The 24,858-nt window shown below is 40.7% G+C and overlaps 1 protein-coding gene across 6 annotated transcripts in view; it reads left to right on the forward strand.

The window, feature by feature from the left end:
* Positions 1-24,858, forward strand: part of LMO3 (LIM domain only 3) — a 61,127-nt gene that overhangs the window by 2,365 nt on the left and 33,904 nt on the right. For 2 of the 6 annotated variants that reach the window (XM_032986355.1, XM_032986354.2), the window contains exon 2: positions 8,992-9,205. In XM_032986355.1, the coding sequence (XP_032842246.1) occupies positions 9,000-9,205 (206 nt within the window). In that variant the 5' untranslated portion in view covers positions 8,992-8,999. Of the gene's footprint in view, positions 1-185; positions 952-1,171; positions 1,238-2,208; positions 2,396-8,991; positions 9,206-24,858 lie in introns of those variants that run through there. The other 4 variants (XM_032986352.2, XM_032986353.2, XM_042795489.1 and 1 more) reach the window with 4 other exon arrangements.

Consider the following 24,858-nt stretch of genomic DNA (forward strand, 5'->3'; position numbering starts at 1 on the left):
CCAGGCAGAGAACAAGGATCAGTCTGCAGCTCCTGGGACGAGGGCCGGGGGGGGTGGGGGGGAACGGGTTGTCCCCGCTCAGCGTTGAGCTCGGAGGGGCCGGGGGGGGGGGCGGCGTGTGGCGGGCGGTGCCCGGCGGGGCCGGGGGCGGGCGGGCGGCCGGGGACCGCGCCGGGGAGCGGGAAACTTTCACGCTGGAGTTTCCACTCCTTCCTGAGCAGCTCAGATCTAGCACGGAGAGAGGCAGCGTTTTCACCTTCAGGGATTTTTCTCATTACTCATTAATGGAGAGATATGTATCTTGCCTTTTTTTTTTTTTTTTCCCCTCTTTTTTTTTTTTTTTTTTTTTTTTTTTTCTGCGTGGGCAACTTATTGCAAAGCAATAAGCAAAGTATTTGGGGAGGAGTGATGGGGGGAGGAGGGGGGAACGCTCCCCGGTTTCCTGAGGTCTCTTTCTGGAGCGCTCTCTGGGAAGGTGATCCTGAGCCGCTTCGGTAGAGGTCACTTGTGTGTGCGTGTGTGTGTGTCCCTGGTGTTTGTGTCTAGCATATGCATGTGGTTTTGCTGACTGCACTTGCAGGCTTGTAAATTTTCACCATGGGAAATTACCAACAAAGCCCAATCTGTCTCCTGGCTGCTTTGCACTTTCCGAGGGCGGCTGTACTTGAGCGAGCTGCAGAACGGGAGAGAAAGCGAGAGGGAAAGGGGAGTGGGGAGGGGGGGAGGGGGGGAGAGGAAGGGTGGGTGGAGGGGGAGAGAGGTAAATAGCCTTAAATCGGAAGGGAGCTGCTTCTCTGTGGTCTTCCACAAGAGCTGCCTGGGCTCTGCTGGCTCAGTAATAACTGAGTGACCTTTTCTTTTGCTGTATTATGTCTGGCTGGTAAGGGATTGCATTTTGCAGCTGATAAAGCCCTGACTTCATTCAACTCGGCTCCTCACACGCTGCTTTAGGTAAGTTGTCTTCAGCCAGGACGGAGACAGACAGCCTTGGACTGCAAGATACTAAAAGGAGGACACCTGTAGCTCGGATGCGGTCAACACAATTACTTGGCGGATCCTTGAGGACCTCATTATTTTAAACTTAAAGAATAGCGATCTCCCTCCCCATCTCTCCCACCCCCTCTTTATTTTTTTTTTCCCCAAACAATGCTTCTTTTTGACCTTTCCCAAGGAGAAGAGCTACAAAGCTGCCACTGTGCTTATTGAACTGCCTCCCCTGTATCGCTTAATTGAGAAGGTAAGTGAGGCAACTGTGTACATAAGCTTTGGGTCATTTGTGTATGTGTGTCTGCATCTCTCTCCCTCTCTCTCTCTCTCTGAGTCATAAGCTGGGGCTGCAATACACACAGACACATCTCTGCACTGCAACTTTCACTCAATCTGCAGCTCAGCTGAGACTGTTTTGTTTAAATCATGTGAGGCTTCATTATTTTTATGATGAGACATGAAATACATGCAAGCGGAGGATGCTGAGCGAAACCCATCCAACTGTATGTCTCGAGAAATAGCAAAGTTAACAATGAATTGCAGCAGCAGCACCACCACCCCCACCCCCCACCCCCCCGTTATTATTGTTATTATTATTCTTGCTTCTTCCAGAGCTTCTCGAAACGTGCTCTCAATTATCAAGGGAGTCGGTTAATTTCCCACTCCCCGGCTTTAATCCACAAGCCTCCCCGTACAGCAGTTTAATTTGCAACTGGTTCGGTGCAGGGTTAACCCTTTGGGCAGAGCGGAGGCAGGAGCGCGGCCGCTGCCGGGGGGGAGCGGGGGGGGGGGGGGGGTGCCGGGGTGCGCACACGGGCTCTCGGGGGCCGGGATCACGCAGCCTCCCCTGGACCGGCGTGGGAGAGGGACGGCCAGGCTGCTGTTAGGAAATAGTACTTCTGCCTACCATCCTTTCTTTTTTTTTCCTCTTTTTTTTTTTTTTTTTTTTAACACCCAGCCCCCCCATCCCCTTCCCGTTCTCCCTTCATACCGAGCACGATGTGGTATGCTAACGCCGCATGTGACAGTTTAATCAAACCCATTTGTTACAACAAAGCTAAGAGACCGCTGGGATTATAGGCTTACGGGCAGAGTTAGGGGAGCATGTGGCTTTGTCGCTCGCCATCGCCGTGCGCGGCCGGCGGCTCGGGGTGTGCCAACCCCCCCCCCCAAACTCTCCCCCCCCCCCCCCCCCCCCCCCCCGCCGGGCTGCGGCGCGCCGCGCTCCCGCTCACTTGACCCGAGCCGGGGAAGCACTTGCTACTTTTTGCCGGGATTTGGTGCTTCAATGAGAAGGAGCTCTCCAGGCGCCCGTAAATCAACTCATGCAGAAAAAGGAGAAAAGTTTTGGTAAGGTCGGCGGGCTCCCGTTTCCGTGCGCCCCGAGCAGAAGCGGGTGCGCTTTAAGGTAGAGCCGGGGGCGGGGGAGGGGGGGGGGGGTGGGAGGCGAGGGGGGAGGCAACGACAGTGTTTCTCTTTCCTATTCCATCCCCACTGCGTTGCCGTAGCGAGCGTCCGTGTGTGCGTGTGCTCCGAAGAGACCCTCGGCGCCGCTGCCCAGGACAGCTCTGTGGGACCGCTGGTTAAACCCATTCGTTTTGCTGGGTGCAACAAATATCGCTACGTGCTTCCCCGGCACCTCCCTCTCCCCCCCCCCCCCCCCCCCCCCCCCCCCCACCGCCCCGTCCCTGTGATGCTTGGAAGGGAATTAGCACAAAAGGCTTGGGCGTCCAACTCCAAAAGGGATTCTTTGTTGCAGAGTGTATGTTTCTTATTTATTTTTTTATTTTGCATGTGAGCTGCATCAAAATTGAACTCAGTCTTGCAAATCTCTTGTTGGCCTTTGCCAAGCACTAGCACTTTGCTGCCATGGTAACTGTAATTAAACTGATAAGAGTGGAAAAATGTCAGTATCTCTGAGCCTTGCAGCTGCATTGGAGAAAAAGGGAATCAAATTGGTTCCCAGCACCACTGCTCTAAAAAAGGAGGGAGGGAGTGGGGGGGGGGGGGGGGGGGGGGGCTGGTGGGAGAGAGGTGGGGGGGACACGACAGGGGCAGGAACATAGCGAAGCAGCTCCCGTCCCTGAGATCTGGGTACATCTATTTGCTGTGTTGTCCCTTAGGGGGCTACAGCCTGCAGGGATGCTCTGGGCCACTGAACAGAGAGAAACAAGCTTTTAGGCCCAATCTAGCTTTCAAAAAGAGAAGGGGAAAGAAGAAGAGAAATCTTTTGTTTGGTGTCTCTTGGCAATCGACTAGCCATGTTGGCCAAATTCTTTTAATCTGTATCACTGCTCCCAGCTGTGGGACTGCATTCCCATTTTTAGTTTTTACCTAACCTCTTTGCTTTTTTTTTTTTTCCCCTCTCTGCTTCCCAACCCACCTCCTTTATTTTTTAAAAATAAAAAAAAAAAAAAGAAAAATAATAAAGAAAAAAAAATCAGATTCCTCTATAGAAGAAGGGGCAGGAGGTAAAGTTTAGTTATATACCATGGAAAATTAATTCAAAAGTATACAGAAGAGACTATATTCAGAGTACTAAAATCCTTACTTTTATTTTTTTAAAAAAAACCCTGAGTGTTATGGAGTTGCGGTTACTTTGTTGTGTTAACTACAGAAGCTGAGACTGTTCGGATGAATGGCACAGAACAAGAGAGCATAATGGAGGCAATCAACCGTTAGGCTGGTTCACAATGCAATCCAGGCAATTAAAAGCTCACCAGAGTTTAAATGAAATGGTTCTACTTATTTCTGTGCACCACACTGCACAAGCTATTATTTATGTCTCTTTTTTTAATTATGATTTCCCTTAAACTGTCAAATAACTCAGAATAGCAGGGTCTTAGAGGCAATAAGAATTTTCCACAGAACAATTTGCATGCCAATCTAAAACTAGTTACGACTCCTGATGTGCTACATGCGAGTTCTGAAATGTTTCTTAGCTTCTGAAACCTTAACTTTTTTTTTTTTTTTTTAAAGTCTGTGTGTATTGTCCTGAATAATTGGAGCTCTGAATGCTTTTAGGATGAAGCTACAGAGTGGGAAAGCATTGGAAAAGTATTCTTTTTATCTTCTGTTAGATTTCTAACTCTCTTGTTGATTGCATGTTGTCCATTAGTTTGCTGTCTTTAAATATCAGTGCAGTGGTCTTTAAATTTGTTCCAAACGGATTTGTTTTTGAAGTAGAAGCAAGTTTTCCCTTTCTTGCTGTACATACTACTGTCCTTGGTAGAATGGCGTGTGTGCCTCTGCAAAGGAGGAGGGGAGAGTGGTCTTTAAAAGTTTTTTTAGGTGATCCAGTGCATAATAATATCCAACTTTTCCACTCTTAACATGCCTTTCACAGACTGTCTGTACCACAAACCAGAAACTGAGTTCTGAGGGTCTTGTGCTGCGCTCAGCATCATCAGGGACTAATCCTGCTTAGAGATGCTACTACATCACTAACAAAATACAGTTCATCATGTAAAATCTTCATTCTCTTTGATTTTTGAGAAGGGTGATGATTGGAGTGAAATGGATTTTTGTTTCTATGCCTTCCTTCAGGAGCCTAATTTAGCTTTTTCCAGCAATCTTTCCTCTTTATTCTGAAATTCATAGTTACAAATTGGTTGACAGTGTTTCATCACAGAATGATAACAATAACCAGGGATGGGAATCAGTCTCATTGAACTTATTTTAGGAGACCAAAGGAAATCCAAAAACCTGCAAACCAGGTTATGAAATTTGCCCTTCTAAATCCTAGAGGTGGTGGATGATGATTAAGAAGTCTTATTCCTGACACAGCTCTGCAGTTTATGTGCAGTATCTTGGGGACTGGGGCTGAAGGGAGGGAGGGAATGGAAGGAAGGGTAGAGGAAGCCCTTGAAAGCATATTGGGGTGAAATAAAAAGGGTTCATTTGACAGTGACAGGCTAGGCATTGAAATTTCTCAGTTCTGAGAATAGATCTGCTCTGTGATGCAGAGCATGGTTAGGACTCTGCAGAATTGAAGGGAAAGCTGGGTTTGATTTTTTTTATTTTTTTTTTTTTTTAATTTATTTTACAGCCTGGGTGTAGCACTTACGGAATTGTATGGTTTTCTGGAAGTGCTTCATAAACTCTCCTTTCCTGGGGGATGAAGAGAGGAGGGCAGTCAGGCAACAGGACTCTGTGCTGCTACCTGGTATTTCAACAGCAAGCAGTTTGGAAGGTTTTGTGGGTGCTGTTAGCATCTGAAAGGGTCCTTCATGTGTCCTAAGAAATAAATGGGTACTTCAACCACAGCCTGTGAAAAGCTGGCTGACAGTAAACTGAAGGTATTCTTATTGCCAAATTAAGAGAGCGCTAAAAATACACGAGCGCGTATCTGAAAAGTGTAACTGCATTGGAGATCTTATGGGAACATTAAAGAGAGATGGTCTGTGAGGTGATCTGCATTAACGTAGCTCATACAATACAGAAAAAAGTAATAAAATATTCTGTTTTCCAAATTAAGCAATTTAATCCAGAGGAAGTGAAGAAAAGGGTATGTGCAAAGAATTCGGAGATATGTAAAACACTTCTTGGAGTGCTGTTTTGTGCTTTGTTCTGTTTAGAACCTTTCTACACTTCAAAAAAGAGTAACCTTTTATATATATATATATATATATATACTGAAGCAGTAGTTTGTTTTTTTATTTTTTAATTTTTTAATTAAAACAGAAGCAGCTTCACTGCAAGTAAAGTGCAAAAAGATCAGATCTATCAGAGGAGAAAGCATTCTTTCCCTCCAAAAGCTGCTGCAGATTGAATCCCTAATCTGAAGATGCTGCCAGTGAGATGTCAGCATCACCTCTCAGCCTCAGGAAAATAGATGTGCAGGGTTGCTAACACTACCTCCATGGGGTCTCTGCCCCTTTTCACTCGTCTCTACGAGGAGGGTTTGGGCTAATCAACATAAATGACAGTGCTCTGTCTACTTTCCTCATGTAGTAAATGTCTCAAAAACTGTGCAGGGGTATGTGCAGGATTGTGCAAACTGCAATTTTATTTGTAATACGGTAACCTTGTGTTTGAAGCATATACCTCAGGAATTATCAGGCTTGATTATTGCAATTTGCTCAGATATTCACTTGTTTAGCCTTGTTTCTGTGGCACCGTGTTCCCTTCAGACAGTGCAGGACAGTAGATCAGCCTGGATCAGAGACTGTCAGCCTCCGCTCTCTAACCCGCTTCCTTATCAGGCGACAAAATTTTTACATTAAGATTTTTTTCCTTTAAAGCCTTTAACTGTGTTAGCTCCTAGTTTATCCTGGTTTCCCTCAAGCTAAAGATTAAAGTCCTAGAACAGCCCTTCGTGCTTCTGAAGTTTTTTACTGAGTTCCAATAAGTTGATACAAATTGTGGCCAATTTTATGCGTTTGTCCTCTGTGTGGCCAAAAAGGGGGACTGGGGATAAGCTTGTTGTTTGCACTTGACAAATATTTATACTCTACTGTGATATGCAACTTTACAGATTAAGGCTTTTCGACCAAGTGAGGTTATTAGAGTTCCAGAAGGAATTCCTTTTACAGTCTGGTGTAGGTTCTTTACCAGAAATCTCTGATATTTTCACAACTTTTAGTCATTTATTTGTAGCCATGTTATTTTGCTGCTTCATGTATGTACCCTGGATTCAGGGGAGTCAGTTGGCAATTGAAAGTAGGCTCAGCCTTTGTCTCATGGTGCTTGTTCGAGACAAGACGTGTGTGTTCGTTCCCAGATATGACACAGACTCACTGTGGAGCCCTGTGCAGATCGCCGGATCTCATCCTCCTCCTTGTGAACAAACAGACCGTACTTGTCTGTAAGGGGTATAGGAGCTATGAGAGTGGCATTGGCTGAGGAGTAATGGGAAGGCAGCAATGCCATTTTTTTTATATTTACTGACAGAAAAATACAGACCTTACTCTTCAGTTATGAGCTTTAGATGTTATGCATCAGTACTGCCATGGTACTTCGGGGTGCCCGCTACAAGGACTGTCTGCATAGATCCGAATAGCTAATTTAACAGATAAATATATCACTCCACAATGCATAATAGGTGTATTGCAAAGAGGGGAACAAGGTTGGTGTGCTCATCTGTCACAATAAAAGTTACTATTTCTAATTCATTGATCAGCTTTGCAGGTGAAACTTGGGAGTTCAGCTTGGTAACCCTGGAAAGTCACTTAACTGGCTCAAGAGTCACTGTGGTCCACATAAATTCAGTATGTTTCATGTACACATATGCATACAGATCCCTGGGATGCCTCAGCCAGCATAGCATTTAGCCTCTTGTCTTTGTAGCGCTAATATCCATAAAGGTACACTGTACCATTGCTTCAAAGACTACACTTATTTTTGTGTTTTCCTTATGAGAGCTTAAAAAAAAAACCAAACAAACAAACAAATCCAAACAAAACAAAAACAAACAAACAACAAAGCAAACCAAACAAAAACCTAAACCCCAACTTGTTCATGTTCTAGCTCCTTGAGCCTGCCTGTCTGTAGTGGTGTGTCACAGCACCAACCAAGATCTGCTGATAGAAGGGCTGGGACTATAAAGCTTTCTTAACAGTAAATAGTAGAGTATTCTTAATCATGAGCTCTTGAATTTTCTTTTCTTTGTTATGAGACTCTATTTGACCTTTCCCAGTCTCTGTGTAATAACAGGGTGCCATATCCTGAATTTTGGGATTGGATTTGCTTGTTGGCCACAGCATTCATTCCCCAGTCTTGACTAATTCTCATTGTAATGTTTGGATGCAATCGAATGAAGAATATTTTTTTTTTTTGTTACATCTCTGATTGGCTTTAAAACAGTGAGATAACCTGATAATTGAACTTGTGTCAGTTCTCTTTTTCTCTCTGGTGCCTGTTTGATGTTCAACAAAGCATCCGCAGGGCTATGATTTTGCTTATTCTAAGAAATTACTTTCAGAGAATTGGTCCAAGTGTAATGGGATGGTAGTTTGTGCCAAGAGAGACCAGTCTGTGAGCACTTCAGGGCAGTGACCTTCTCTCCTCATTTACTGTAAAACTGAGGGCAATCGATTTTTGTGTGGATCTCTGGAAGCTGGCTGTGGTGCTCTGCATACCGTCGCTCAACTGTGTTCCACTTTTACCAGTTCCATCCCTTAAACAGTGGTTCAGGTGCTTGAATTGTTATTTAAATACTCTCTGCTTTTACATCAAAAGGACTATGTATACTTAATGTACACTACTGTACTCTTTGTCTCAAATTAGCTGTTGGTTTAAATTGGGATTAGAAAGTGGTGCAGTTTTTTAGGTTGTTGTTTTGTTTTGTTTTGTTTTGTTTTTCCCCTAACAAACTAGCTACTCTCTCTGACCTTGTGCAGATTATTTAAAATCAGATTTTTCAGAAGGTCCTTATGCTTCCAGTTGTAACTAGAGATGGTGGTACCGAAATCTCTGGAAATCTGATTGCTTCATTCATGTGTCTAACAAGAACTGAAATCTTAAATAACAAAACACCCCCCCTGCCAGCACCAAAATGTCTATGTCAAACCTCCCTGGAACTCTGGACCTGTGCCTCTAACAGCTTCAGTCTTTTCTTCTTTAGAATCTGGCGTGTTTTTATATTTTACAATGATAGTGCAAATATAGGTCCAAATGTGTAGATTTAACTATGTTTGCCATCATAGATATGCTGTTTATCTAAATTTTTGGTTGCTAAATATTGGATACTTTAGGTCAAAGTGGATGACTCTTCAGCTGAACTGTTTTAATTTTTCATTTTAACTTTTCAGTCCTACTTCTTTTCAGCAAAGAGACCAGGTAAATTCTATGGAACTTAGAGCAGTGGAAGTTTCTGCTCTCAAATTTATTTTAACATAGTCCACAGCAAGCCAAAAACAATCTAGATTATTTCATCCTATCTACACGACTGACTTTTTAATGAACTGGGCGTGGGGCAAGAGGCGAGGTGGAGGAAGAAAAAGGCAAGAGCTGCACTTGAGAGAATATCTATTTTCACTCTTCTCTTGTCTTGTTGTATTTCAGGTATACAAATGCTCTCAGTCCAGCCAGACACCAAGCCGAAAGGTTGTGCTGGCTGCAACCGTAAGATTAAAGACCGGTATCTTCTAAAGGCCCTGGACAAATATTGGCATGAAGACTGCTTGAAATGTGCCTGCTGTGACTGTCGCCTGGGGGAGGTGGGCTCTACCTTGTACACCAAAGCCAACCTTATCCTTTGTCGCAGAGACTATCTGAGGTAGGCCACGTCCTTCTTATGTTCACTGACAAACTTGCTAAGTCTATTCAGCCCTTCTGATGTAGTCACTCTTGCGTAAGCGGTACTTCAGAGCTGCAAGGCCGAGTGTATGTGGAGGATGAAAAAAAAAAAACAAATACCACAGTATGGAGTTAAAACTAAAATCTGAATCAAAAAGCACATGTAACCAGGTCATGTGGGTGGTTGTCAGCTTTCTGATGCTAATAGCAGGGTCCTGTGCTCAGAGGAGGGAAAGGATAGAATAAACCCTCTGCGCTTCCCACAGCACCGCGCTCCCGGCGAGCTGGTGGTGTCTCCTCCTCCTCCTCCTCGCAGCACAGTGCTGGCCAGGCATATTGACCTGAAACCACAGGCGTGGTTTGTTCCAGCGCCAGTGAGGGGTTTGAACTCTGTCAGTGAGGAGTGTTTTGCTCGTCTTTGCCTGCCTGCTTTCGTCCTCTTCGTTTGCCAGAGGGATTTAAATTGTGGCACTGGAAGCTGTTATGAATGTCGCCGTTTAGCTGTTAGAAGCTGGACCAAGACGACCAGCTGTCTTCCCTCTGCTAAATAATCATGTAGCTGGTATGCTCAAATCCACTCTGGTCCCAATTTAACCCAATGATCTGGATAAGACACTGGGTTACCTCTCACCGCTTTGCACAGAGAGCAAATCATCACCTGATTTTCTATCTGCTTGTTTGCTTGTGGATCTCAGGAGTATCTGAGGTATAACTCTTAGCGAAGTACTTATGAGCATCACCAGTCTAGTTTCTCTGCAGATTGTATGTGACTAAATAGGGCTACTTTGCAAGAGCTAAGTTTAATTGGGAAGATTAGTCTCCCTAGGCCCTCAGTAGTAACTAAAGAGAAGAGGCTCCTCTGGGGTGATTCAGAGCACCTATTTCCTATAAGAGCACCTTTCCTCTGTTCCCTGTAGAGGGGGCCTAATGAGACTAGCTGCTCCAGGCTAATGTGAACTTCTGGGAACGTTTCCCATGCCCCTGTAGTGAAGCCTCTTCCTTTTAAAGGGACATTCAAGTCAGTAATGCATTGGGGAAAAATTAAAATTCTCTTTGAACGCGTTAACTTGCAAGTTCAGTTTAAGCACAAGTACCAAATAGGAGGTTCCCGCACACTGATCAGCTCCCACACACTGACCAGTTCCCAGGTTGTACAGCGTGAGTAGGTTGGAACAGGAATCAAGACTAAAGCGTTATTAACAACTGCTGGTGCTCTGGCTCTCCATGTTACAACCTGTTTTTTCCAGAGTGGAACAAAAACCTTTGCAAATGCATTGTGCATTTGTTGAGCTGGGGCTGCAAGGCAGACCAGGGTTCTTCAGGCATGGGCTTGGACTGCTTACTGGTAAAAGTACTCTCCTACCCATTAAAACTCTGAACTGAATGCAAGATAGAGTGCTGGGAGTTTAGCATAGAGTTTGCTTCTTAAAGCTGCTAAAGAAGTAGGTAACAAAACCTTACTTTTAAAAACTGTCAGGGAACTGCTTGAATAGAAGGGAATTGTTGTACGTGAACCTAGATCAACTGTGATCTTAAAGCATGTGTCTATAGAGGGGTCAGAACAGCTTCTGGAGGGGAAGGTAACACTTATCCTAATTTTTAAAACCCATTTTAAGATTTTTTTCTGCAACAAATGCCTGCAGGAGTGAGAAAACTCTGCTATGGCTCTTTCATCCGAGTCCCAAATTTACCAGGGACTTTGAACTTACTGAATCTCCCGAGTGCTAGTGCAGCAGATTCAATGTTTTAAAATCAAATGTTTAAAATGAAAACCAAAAGTGATCTAGCAGTAGAGATATGAGCAAAGCATTTCCTCAGCACAGATGCACACACACATACTGCTGCTCTCTGGTCTTTGAAGGTCTAACAGGAGTAAATATTTTGCTAACAGATTGTTAAAATTCATACCAAGTGAATCAGAGTAAGGAGACTGTACTTTTTGTGTCATGACCACATTCAAAACTGGTGTTTCATTTACTTGTTCATACACAATATGTCACACCAGTGAAACCAGCATACATGAGAAATCCTAGAATCAGTTTTAAGACGTTTCTGATTTTTGTCTCTGGACTTATCAGGTCTTAATGAAGCTATCTTGTCGTGAGCCTTTTTTTTAGTGATTCTTGTGAGTGCATAGATTTAAACTTGGTATTTACACTAAACTTCAAGCTGATGCACTTAAGGTAATTGCAGATAGTCATTTGCCTCATTGCGTCTTATCTACTTAGTTATGCAGTGAACCTATAAAAGTGATCTTTTTAATGCTAATGCAGAAACTAGTTAAATGTTCTCTAGCTTTGTAGTCAAATATGCTTTCATATTTAGCAACCCACTTGATATGAATTTAAAGAACAAATTATTTTGTACCAATGATCAGATTAGGGTTCGATTACAGTTTCAAACTATGCTCTTAACATTTTTTTTTTTCTTTTTGACCATAAAGGGAGTCTTTGCTACATATAAAACTGTTTTAGCTTCCTATTAATTTATGTGGTGCCCTCTAGAGGATATGTGGTTTGCATGATACTATAAAGAGTAAAATTGCTTATTAACTTGTCTCTCTGTGTTCATTATGTCTTTCAATAAGACAGCCATTCTACAGATGCTATAAGCAATAATGTAGCCAGTCTGGGTGCTTTAACATTCATGGTTAAATACGCAAATTGTGTGATTGTGTCTTTGGCTATTTGCAAAGATACTTCCAGTGTCTCTCGTTCAGAGATGCCTGCCAAAAAACTAAATGTTCCTCAGCCCTGATGCACACTCTTGTTCTGCATTTTATCCCTGAGGTACCCACTTTTGCGAGCTTTTTATAAATATTCTGTATTTTCAGCACTACAAAACTGGCTTTGCTCTCTCCTTTGGTAAAATTAGTTAATTTTACTGTATTAAAACCTTTTTCTCCGGGTTGAAGGGATGGAAGAAATCTTTAATGAGGTAATCAGCTTAGAAGATGCTTTGGGTGTGAGAGGCCCTGAAATCTGATTCATGTAAGTCACTCCAGTGGTTTCAGAAGTGACGTAGGACACCAAGGATGTATTAGGGTGGCCGCAGCAGGAATGAGGGAATGAGCTCTGTTTTGTTAACGAGGATGAGAACTGACTTGAGTAAAGAAAGGACTCAATGTTAGAAATAACACACTCGGCGAAAATGATATGCAGAGTATAATTCCCCTGCAGGCTTCTGTCTCCTGCTTATACACTCTTGGGTTAAAAAGTGAAGACTTAATTTAAGGAACTTAGGTTTATGCCAATATTTCAAGTCCATTTACAGTAAGTGAAATATGCAAGAAGTTTTTTTTTTTTCCCTTTGCTTTTTCCCTTCAGAGCCTTACGTGACATCTTAATGTATCAGCCTATCCTGCTCTGTCCTCTCTTCTGACTGGCAGCATGTCCATTTACAAGCACAATATTCCCTTTGAAATCTGTCATTACTGCCATTAATGACCAGTCATTATGTTAACAGCCCTTGGGCTGTTAACATGTCAAACTGGTTGTTAACTGGAATGTTATTACTTATTTAAACCGCAGGTATGAGTTGTGTGAAATGCACTTTGGTTGTGCATTCTGGGCTGCTTTTGCTCAAAACAATAGGGAAACAGCGGAGCGTTTGCATATGGAGAGCCAAGGGATTTGCTTTCTGTTCCATCTGCTCATTTGATTTCTGCATATTTGTGAGGTCCTCCTACCCCTGCGCAGCCTCCTAATTTCAGGTGCAACTATGTGCAGTCCTGCCTCTTAGCCTCGTGAGCAAATGGGCAGCCGCAGATATTTCCAGATGCACAGTAATGCCTGTCGCACATTTGAGATTAATATCTGGCCCCTAAAAGTGTAAAACGAAAGACCGACAATTACATGTAACTCAGTTGTATTAAATAATGAGCTTCCTCCGATGCAGCGAAAATATGAAAGTACAGCTGTGCTAAGCTAGTAGCAATGTAGGTCAATCACCCTTTTCACTTAGGTTTTTAACTACGCAAACCCTGCTGAGCGACCAATGACTACAAAGTGCTGTTTCATTCCTATTTAATTTTGGCAGCATTTTACTGAAGAGCAGGCATTCATGCAGCTAAATTATCTTCACCGTTTCTGGTTTTAACTCCAGCTTCATGACACTAAATGTTGAAGTGCATATCTCTTAGTAAACACAAAGAATATGGTTTCTGATTTATTTTTTTTTTTCAAATCTATCTCTTAACATGGAAATTGAATTAGAACTTTTATTACTTTTTGCATAATTTCTCTACCCAGGCAAACAGATCATAGGAAAAGGATTAACAAAACTAATATATTGGAGTGGAATTTTTGCCCTTAAACACATCTAGAACCTTATCAGGGATGGAGGGGGGGGTGGTGACACAAAAGTCTAGCCCCCCCCACTGCCCAACTTTGGTTTTGTGTTTGCTCGTAAATGTACTGCAGACTTTAAAAGTACCACTGAATAGCTATGAAGATGAGTAGATTGCTATTCCTGAAGAAAGGAGCAGATATTAGTTTTTTTTCCTTCCCCCCTTGCTGGTTCAAAGACCTGAGACAAGTCAGGTTTTTAAAACACATATATTGGATGACATTTTGTAAATAATGAGATGTGACTACAGAAAGTAAAGTGTTCAACCATAAGCATCGTAAAGATGCTGCCTCTAAAATATTTAGCTTGTGAAAGGGTGCAGACTGAAAAAAGTCGAGTTTAGGAAGCAGACTTTTCCTGTACAACGGCTCGCACTCTAAAGGCAATTATTATTTTAAAAAAATATTACGTCAGAGTACTTAGACTTAAAATGTCTTGAGGCCTGGTACTGATTAACAGATCCCATTTCTCTCTCATGTCATGGAAAGTGCACATTAACTTTTGCAAGCACCTAAGATATCAGCTCTCATAAACGTATGTATAAATGCTCTATATCGATGTTTTCACAGGTAGTGGGTTATAAGGTGTTTTAAAAATGACACCTCAGTGTGCTTCTTACCCAGCTTGATTAAATAAGGGTAGATCTTAAAAGATTTAGGCACTCTGAGTTTTCAGGAATGTCGAGTTATTTACAGAAGAGAGGTTTAAGAGAGCTCTGCTTTCTTCTTTAAGGCTTTGTAGTATTAGAATCTTATTTATAAACTAATATCCTTATTGTAATGCATTGAAGTATTCAAGGGAGTACTAGTTTGCAGGAATAGGCCCTAAAAAGATTTAAAAATATATAGAAAAACTGTAGGTGTAATGGTCTGCTTGCAATAATTTTGCTGTGTATGCAAGATGAATGTTCTCCTAAATTTATATTAATTGTATCATTTAGCATGTCTTTAGAAAAAAAAAAGGGGGGGGGGGGGGCGGCAATAATACTCTCTCTCCCACTAATTGCCAAACCCTCAGAACACCTTAACAGTTCTTGAAGGGATGAGGGTGTACAACAAGGAGAGTAATGCACGTATGCACAGTTAATCTACCCAACTTGCAAAGAATAATGCTTTTGGTTTAGTTACACTCTGGCTAGTTTAGCTTATTCCAGTTCATCTGTGATAGCTTTTAATAAGAAACATTCAATTAAGCTGTTAAAATTGGTGTTTAAGTCATGTTGAAATGCTGTAAAATGTGTGTACTCAAGTTTGACACTCTTCAGTAGTTCCATGTGTTTCCTCATATCTGCTGGTATTTTTTCTTAGAGTTGCCAAATTTTTAATAATTGTGTTATTTTTAGTGGTTTAAAATACACAGTATAATTTTGAAGAATGCGAATGTTCCCTCTTATAAGGCTTCTTGAAAACCAGACACTTCTCATGTGTTGTCAAAATACCTCATTAATCCCCTGGAAACGTTCAAAGAATTTCAGGACACTTTTTAGATGAAAGTACAGTGCCTCTTAAAGCCTGTCCTACAGCTCTTCATTACCTTTTGACAGTATGGTGTATTTTAATGAAAAATTACTTTACTACAAAGGTTTTGTCAATACATAGCAGCTCAATAAATCTTAATAAAAGTGGTGATTTGGGGTCTGCCTTGTTAAGTCTGCAGTGCCAGGAGATGGGACAACTTTCTTGGTGAAAGAACAACAATGCTATAGGTCTGCCTAGTGTTTTTTATAACTTCTTTTAAAAGAAATGCAACTTTCTTGATTTTTTTACTTGCAGAATTTTTCCTCAGAAGTGACTTTGTGACTAGTGTTTTTATGAAATATGTTTAAAATAATACCCATATTAAAATTATTTACTTCAAAAGGAAATATTATCAACTATATTATGACAAGTGATTTGATATCCAAGGTTTAATTGGAAACTGTCTGCATTTTTGGGCAGAAGCATATATGAAAGAATACATCTGTGTATAATGTAGTAGAAGAATATCTTATTGCCTACTACAGAGAAAATGAAGGAAAAAAAAGAAATAAAGAAAAATTATTTGATTAATATTTAATTAAAAATAAATATTAAATATTAAAATTATTTAATTTTAATAAAGTTTGAAACTTAAATTATTTTTTTGTGGATATTTTATCCCAAAGTGAAAACCAAGTCTCTACTATGTAATTTTAAAAAAAGCTGCTTTCTGAGTTTTGTTACATTGTTTGCTATATTCTTCAAATGTTCCAGATAATATATAGCATTCCTTCTTGATGTGAATGTTTGAATAATATGTAACAAGCCTAGATGTTTTTCCTAGAAGTGTAGTCATGAGCGAAGTGAAAAGTTCAAATACTGCTCACCTGGAAACAGAAATTTCATGTAAAATTTTATAACAGATAAATGAGACTTGGCAATAGAAAGGGACAACACTGTTACACGTTTTCAGCCCTCCTGACTTTAGGTATTGCTTTCTCTTTTAATTTCTTACTGACATTAAATTTTTTCTTGGTGGATTTGGAAACCAAAATACACAGTATGCAGTACTCAAATGTTTTCTAAATGAAATTAGTCTTAACTGTCACTGTCCTTAAGAATATGTATTTTGGGTATACTTTACTAAATGCATTCTTTTTTTGATGGCTAACTTCCCAATGGATTCCTTAGTATGATAATGGATGTCCTTCTACATAATTTTAACTAATAGTCACAAGCTTTTTTTTTTTTTCCCCTGATCAAAATATTATTGAATTTTTGAAGTTTTTCAGACACAAATATTTGAAGCAATGAGTCTATGTTGCCAAAAGCTTTACATATTTTACATGTACTTCCCTGTAATTCTGGTACTGTTGTTTCACACCTTCTTGAGGCTGCTTCTTCCATATTCTGAATGAGTCTTTGGCACTTGAGTCTCATCGTAACTGATTGGTATTTTTTAAAATGGCTACTGATATCAGTAGATTCATATTTTAAAAGAGAAAAGGCTGTTTAAGTCATCCCTAGAATGTACTGCTTTTTTAGATGTATGTATGAATCTATAAACTATCATCTTCCTCAAAAAGGGCGGAAGGAAGAGCTAGCTGTACCTGATCAGAGAAAACAAAAAAAAAAAAAAAAAAAAAAGGAAAAAAAAAATCTGTAATGTGCTAGGAATAACTAAAATTTGGATTTAAAAATATTATTTGTTCTACTTCTTTCTAATGTTTAGAAAAGTATAAACGCCCCGAAACACATCCCGGGTGAAAAATTCACAAAAGTAGTATCAGATCTTGACCAGATGTTAGTGAGAATATAAATTGCTCAAACAACAGCATAAGTAGTTCAGCCAAATTTGATATTTTAGCAAACCACATATCAAAATGAGACAACATACAGCTAAGATATGTTGAAAGCTCTCCATCCTCATGTCCTCTCTGCACATCTGCCTGGTATGATACGTATGCATATGTTTATGCAGAAATCATGGTGGAATTCCCCACCCCCTGCTATACAGGCACTCGCAATATGGTCCTGTCTTCTCTGAAACTGGTGAAGACAGACTTTAAATGTATGCTAACAGTTAAGCATCTTATCTTGATAGCCCCATGGCAATCGGTGAGGTTTGTTGCAGGCTTAATTTAAGCATGTGCTAAAATGTCATGATGGGAGTGCCAGTATAGAAAATTCATAATTCAGTCCCTTTTCCAGCCTCACATGGGAACTGCAGCTACCAGTAACTGGAGAGTATTTAGAACCTATTTTTCAAAGAGTATAATGGCCTCAATTATTTAACTGCAAAATATTTTCCTTTGGGATTAGAGTGAACCCTGTTTATCTATTTTATAACAAAACACAACACAAGGGAACTTTTCACTAGTAGGAAATCGCTACTTTTATAAAAGAAAAGAGCATGTTCAGCTCTGGCATGATGTTCTTTGGGAAATTCTCCTGCAGGTCTTGAGTGAAGTGGTATTCTGCAGTACTGGAATTCAAGCTTTTCATCACTTCTTTTGCAAAAATTATAATGTCTTAAGTTGGCACACAGTGGATGAAAGTGAGAATTGCACAGCATGCAAAGATAAAATTATTTGGGGGGGGGAGGCGAGAGCAGAGAATGTCAGGGATTTTATTTTACCTTTTCTACATTTGGGGGAGGTGAGAGTAAGTGAATAAGTGAGAACAGGTCAAGTTATATATTTGGATATACTGTAAGTAATGATATATTGGACTAATTAGGAAGATGCTATACTACCCCAGGTAGAAAATGTCCCCTTGCTCTTCTATTGCTGCCTTCATATCACATCTTTGTTCTGAACAAAGCTTGAGCCTTTGGACTTTATGTTACAGGAGTTATCACTTTTCTCTCTTGATACTAAAATGTGTAAAATGCTTGTGAATCAAATCTGATTTTTGTTCAAGACAAGCTTCCCAGCCATAAATATCATCATACTGAGTCTCTCAGGTTCTAGCATAGAGAATAGTATTTATTACATTGTAACCCTGCGTTGAACAGTATTATTGTTCTACCATGGGACAAAATAAATGCGATTTTTATTTTTTTGTGATGTTATTTCTTTGCAGATACCTTAAAGAGAAACACGTATGAGAGAAAAATTGATGCAAATACAGATTTAATAATTAACCCTCCCTTTAAACACATCAGCTGTTTTACTGTTCCAGTAAAAATCACTGAACTTTGTTTTGTCTTTTAGATACATTTTTAGGAAGGGTTTGTAAGTAGTGATAGTTTAAGTGAGTTACAGGCTACGAATTAGGGATGGTAATAACAATTTCAATCACTTTGAATTACTGTCTTGGTTCTCACCTTCTGTCACTATGGTTGCTTTTACATAACTCTTGTTTATCTGAAGTCAGCACTGTTACCTTCAGAGCTGCTACTCTTAAAATTTGCGTTAAAAAATAAAGATTTTTTTGTTTGTTTGTTTTAGAAGAGATCTTAAAATTCATTTTTTCATAAAGAAACTAATTGCATTTCTTCACTTTATAATTTGCGCTAAACAAATTTTGCACAGAATTCAGAAGTTTCTAGGGTTTGATATTTGGGTTTACAAAAAAAATTCCCCAAACTTTTCCAATAAATCTTTATAAGCTTAATGTGTCTGCCTTATAGAAGGTGTCAAGAAGGGGGAGGGCAGTCTCAATAAGGAACTGTACTGCACTAGTTTTTGTTGACTTTCTTATTTAATTTGTAATCTGATACATTTAAGAACACTTTATACTAAAATAACATTAACCCTAATCCTACAAATGTATACTACATGCTTGACTTGATGTACCCTGAATAATCCTGTTGAAAGCTATAGGGCCTATTAATATAGAAACATGCCTTAGTAAAGCCAAATATTTAAAACTAGAATGACTTTGTCTGCAAACCTGTCTTGAATTGCAGTGTCCTTGTTTTTCGTGTGCTATGTACTGTGCAGCTATTACCCCTACCCCCAGTATGACATCCCTCCCTGGCCCCCTAGTCCAGGGAAAGCTCACACCCACAACTCTGCTCCTGGCTAGGCACCTTGCTGCCATGTCTAGGATGTCAATCAAAGTTTTGACACCTGTAACAACCTTGCCCTGTTTCTCTCTGATGGAAAGGATGGTTATTTGTATGCTAATCCTACATACCACCATCCCCAAATCAAAGTGCTGGTAGATGATTTAAGGGTCTAAATCTAGGCTTGTCTCTATAACCCACTGGCAGCTCATGAACTTAGCTCTCCACAGTTTTCCTGGGACACAGAGAATGGCAGGAGGTGGGGCAAAAATTTATTAAAGCCCTGGGATTTTGTGTTGATGTCCGTGAATCTTGGGTTCTCAGTTCACTTCCTCTTCATTCTCCATCTTCATTCTCCAAAATTGTGCTAATGAACCTGACCTGTGTACTTAGCAGCTTCGGCCTTCTAGAAGGATGTGATCATTTTGATTAAGATATTGAAGTCATGCATTTTTATGATCCATATAGCATTAAAAAAAAAAAAAAGAAAAAAAATCCAGCATGACATTGACTACTTTTAACAGGGAACACTAAAAAGTAAATTTAAATACATTCTTTTTGCTCAGAATTTCGCATATTAAAAACAATCTTAAAACCTAGAGGAAATGCTGCAAACATTGCAGCAAATGTGCTGGTTTTAATGAGCCTGGCTGTAGTCTGAAGTTAGCCAGGAGTGCTTCCCCTAGCACCTCCTTACCTAATTCAGTCATAATGTGGAGCGAACCGCTAGTAAAAAGAGTCAGAGAGCAAAACAAAGAGAAATGACTACTTCATGAGCACACATCCAACGATGGGTGTCTTCTGTGGTTTTCTGAGGCCTTTCATTACATTCCCTGATGTGTCCCTGTCAGGGTCCCAATTACTCTCTGTCTCCAGGTGCAGTACAGCCTGAGCATTTTCCTGTAATAGCCATTACGGCATCTTACTACTACTGCCTATTCCTTGTGTCTTTTAAGTAGGTTCTCATCTGATAATTATAGGTAAAATATACACATATATTTTATGAGAGCACATCTGAAATGCACAGGGTAGGTGGTAGTACCCATTGCAATTTCTTTAACGGTTTGGCCACAGAATGGCTTGAGGGTGAGCACAGGTACAAATTCTTCCTGCTATGGTAAGCAGATGATTGCTTTCATCCAGTTTGTTTCCCTCCTTATACAAACATACCTTCTCTACTAAAAGATCCCTGAGGTTTACTCTGAATAAAAGCTAGTATATATTTGCAAAATTTACTGTAATTTGTCAGATTATCAGTCTTGATAAGAATGTACCGTGTCTGAACAAATAACTCTGGAACCAACTATCCTAAGTAATCTTATTATTGATCATGTAGTCTTACTATGTTGGCAGATACACAGTTTTCCTCATGGCCTGTTGAAAAAGTAATTTTTATCTATTTTGTGTGTGTGTATAAATATATGTGTAAGATTATTTTAGATGATGTACAATCACTCTATTTTTTTTTTGTCTGATGCTTTTATTTTAACCACCACAAATCCTTTCCTTATGAAGTCCAGTTCTTTCTCCTCATAAGCTGATCCTTCTAGTTTTAAGGTGTGCATTTTGGAAAAGTTAGTTCTTGCCATCAACTCCTACATGCCTCATGTTTGGCTTATTTGTGCAATACTGTCAATATTATATCAGTAGTATAGTGCTGCTTTTAGCAGAGTATCAAAAAGTCGGTATAGGGACAACTATTCCTTTTCCACCCTCCCCCCCCCCCCCCAAAAAAAAAAAAAAATTAGAAAATTATTGCAAGCACATTTAGTTTCCCAGAAAATCTTGCCTAATTGGAAAGATGTGATTTTTGTCAGTGTAAGCCTGGAAACTACTACTCCTGCAAGGCACTAGAGAACCAACCCTCTTACCTCCCAAACTTTGAAGAACTATTTTATGTGTGCTTTTAAGCACTGCTTCTTTGAATCCTTAAACTCTAGCTGACCTCTTGTGGAACTAAATCTAACCTAGACCCAGTGTGCTTGTCTGTTGATAAAAGGCACTGAAAAGCACAGTCCCATAGTTCATGTGCTATATTAGTTTCCGTCAGTGCCTTGCTTTCCAGATTGGGTGGTGGCATCCAAAGATGGCATCTTCCTGATAGAATGAATAGACCAGATATTACCAGTGTATTTGCTGTCTGCCACAGGAAAAAAAGAAAAAACAAGCCAAACAGCCCAACACGCAGAAGTTACTGCTTAATTCAGCCTCACTGCAGTGTTGCTTGCTGAAGATACTACTGCTGATGGGTGAAGGATGCACTGCAAAGTTCTTGTGTCTGCCCCTGCTTCAGTGGGATGTGTCTGGTGGGCACTGTAGTCCCTTCCTTCTGTTGCGTGGAAGGGGCAGAAGTAGGTATGACTCTAGTTTTTATATGAAGAAGGTAGAGAAGCAAAAGAGTTAACAGCTGCTCCTTTTTCTCTGCTTTCCCTGAAATTTCAGAATGCCAAAGATGACAGAAACGTGATGCTGGTGTAGGCAACTGTCCTTCCTCATCAGTAATATTTGGGGAGGGAAAAATTATTAAATTGCAAATTTAAGAAAACTTGTCAAGAGAAGACAAGATCAGTTGTCGTTAGATGGAACCCCTGCTTTCTGTTCCTAAAACTAAAGGCAGTCACCAAGACAGCTGCATCTGGGCAGATCACTCTTCCGTAGACTTGCAGTCTTGCTGTCAATTTTCCATCTTCTTTGTGCTTGAAGGGAACACCATCAAACTGGACAACTCCCCACTTTTTAGTGATTGGGAAAGAGTGACAGTTCTGTGCTCCAAACTGAGCAGTTTTGCTGCAAGATTAATTCTGGAGATCCTCTGTCATTCTGGATGTGGGAGTGTATGAACAGAGGCTGCCCATCGCATGCAGAAGTTTTGGTAAGGAAGAAATCCCTGTTGGGAGTAACCCAACCTTTCTCTGTGTTGTGCATCACTGTTGCCAAACCTCCTACCATTCCCCCTGTTCCCCTCCCCTCCTCTCCTCAAAAAAAAAAAAAAAAAAAACCAACAACAACAACAACAACAAAAAAAAAAAAAAAAAAAAAAAAAAAACGAGAAAAAATCCTATCACATTTTACTAGCTCCTCCATAATAAGGATGTGAAAAATATTAACAGGCACTCACTAGAAACCAGAAGAAAGCAGCACATGCAACAAGTCAGAAAATGGCTAAATTATGGTAGCAGACATTTGACTCTGCCAGATTTAAATCAGCACCAAAAGGCAGTCTGAGAAATAAGTTCCAGTAAATGGGCAAGACAGAACAAAGGCTTGAAGTCAAAGTATGCTGCTAATTTGTCCCAACATAAATGATGTCTGGTCACACACATGATATTTATATCAAATGTTTCTTCTCATGGTTCTAACTGTATTGAGCATTCTGTTGTTGCTTCCTTAATGCAATCTCCAAAGGTCAATCAAGTTAAAGAGTCAGACTGATGCGATTAGATATTACTTTTAAAAATTACCAAAAAAAGTATCTTTGGAGAGGAGCTTGAATATGTCTCCAATATAATTCTGTCTGGTTTACTCCAGGTTCCTTTATCTTTTCCTGGATACACTGTGTGAACTCAACTGATCTCCTTTAGCTCTGAGTGTGCTTTCTTATTCTCTGGTGATAGCTGAGGTATCTGCATGTTCTTGGGAAGAGATGAGGGAGTCTTCTGGGCACAGGACAAAAATAAAATGACACATTTAAGTGCTTTTTTTAATGCTCCAGGGAGATTTTACTATCTGAATTGTGTGCAGTGAGCAGGGATTTTTCATTTCATACATCATTCACGACTTGCTGCAGTGATTCCAAAAAGTCACACAAACTGAGTTGCTGCCTGCACCAAAGCACAGAATTTTTAGTTTGTGAGTTTTAACAATGGATGTCAGAGCTTTATTAAGGCTTCACCCAAAATTTGCAGCAGGGAGGTAAGGTGTCAGGTGTTAGAGAAAAGGAGTAATGTGTCTGAGGACACTGGAGGATACACAGTAATGACTATGACAAGATCCAGCGTGTTTTTTTCTTCCCCTTGTTCTCCCATTCCTATTAGCTTGATGCACAAGGAAGATGAGCAGGTCCTCAGATTTGTCTTTAGTCTACATATTAAAATCTGTGGTAGCACTAGCTGAGGACTTTGCCTTATGTTAGACTGTTGCACTGACACAGAACTGTGAGCAGCATGTGAAGTTTGTTTCTGTTTTTACCTTCGCATGCATTTATTTAGGATTAGTCAACACCTTCTCCAGCAGTTGTGAGGTGTCTGGGATGATATACTGAAGGTGGGGTGATTTAAATCTAGTTTTATGAGTATTTTTCATCTGCTTTAGAGGCTTTGTAGCAAATGCATGAATCCTTAATTGCTATAGTGAAAAACAGTGGGTGGCAGGAAAAATTTTTCTAGCAACGTCACCTATGAATGCTGAAGTTAGACTGGCCTTCTGTGTCTGTCAGCGGAGTTGAAGTGAATGGATACACAGGACGCTGGACAGATGGGTGAGCATCTTGTTTTACAGAGTTACATAGCAGCTGCCATCCGTGTGCCCACTGTGGGCTTTCTGGCTTTTTCTGTAGTCTTCAGAAATCAAACAACCAAATTACCTGGCAGCCCTTACATATCAGCTGTGTTAAGGATAGAGTTGCTACTAATGCCCCGACATTGCACTCTTTAGAAATGAGTCAGATTATTACCGTTTTTTGGTTTTTTTTTTTTTTAATGACGAAGGGGGTTGCATTCCAGTTTTGAGAGACTCTTCCTGGACAGCATAACACCCACCTTGCAAAGGAGGGCTACACAAAAGGAGGCAAGCCTTCTGCAAGAGATGGGCCAACCGCCCTCTGTTCAAGGAGCTGGAGAACCTGCATACAGTCTCAGCACCCCTGTTAGGATCGCCCTGTATAAATACCCTGGGCTTTCATTAATTTTTTTGTGTGCAGAGGGCAGAGCAGCTAAATGCTCCACCTCATGTTGTGAGGCAGGGGAGAGGTCAGGCTGTAGAGCTGACACGTAATGGTCATCATGAGCAAAACCAAGCTCTGCACTTGAAAGGCTCTGGGCAGTAGCTCTCGGAGCAATGTTGGTTGATGTGACAACATAACAGATTCTCCTTCGGCCTCTGCAGTGCTCTTTTTTTTTGGATGGCTTCTTGTAGCTCTGTCCCATTCTGCTCCGTGTCCTTTCTGTTCATTCCCAGACTAGGTTTTCCTCATATATGGCTCCTTTCTGTCAGAGTGAGGGAAGCCCTGGTGGGAACTTCCCGAGGTCCTACTGAAGGCTAGATAGACTATTCAGGAAACAGTTAAAAGGCCAGCAATTGCAATCCCATCCGGTGCCAAAATTTCAACCTAAGGTTCTTGAAGTTATATTTGTATCCTTACAGCCCTACGCTACTTCAGCTGCCAAAGAAGCTCAGCATAATGTTGACAGGTCTATCCGGAACATCTGCTGTGAACCCTCCTTTGGTTCTGACAAAGCAGAGCTTGTAGGATGGGCCGTTGGAAGGGAGTTTATGGTCGCGTTCCCCCATTCTCATGGCAATTCACCCTCAGTTGGATGCAGGGCCTGCAGAGCTCATTTATCCTGTTCCAGCCCCTTCATCTGGCACTCGGCACCTACAGGAGGTCAGGAATCTGAAAACAGGCTTTGTTATGACAGAGATCTCCAGATCTTGTAGCAGATGTTGCTGGTGAGAAGCAATTTTGTTCCAGCCAAACCTTCTTCAGCTCTGCTGAGGAGATGCATCAAGAATCTCATAAGGCTACAGTCTTTGGCAAGGAAACTCAGCATTTACCAATGCCAGCTACTCTCTATATTTCTTTTTGAAGGCTATGTAGAG

This window comes from Tyto alba, unplaced genomic scaffold (assembly GCF_018691265.1).
Source record: "Tyto alba isolate M040663 unplaced genomic scaffold, T.alba_DEE_v4.0 Super-Scaffold_21, whole genome shotgun sequence".
In the NCBI taxonomy this organism is placed as follows: Eukaryota; Metazoa; Chordata; class Aves; order Strigiformes; family Tytonidae; genus Tyto; species Tyto alba.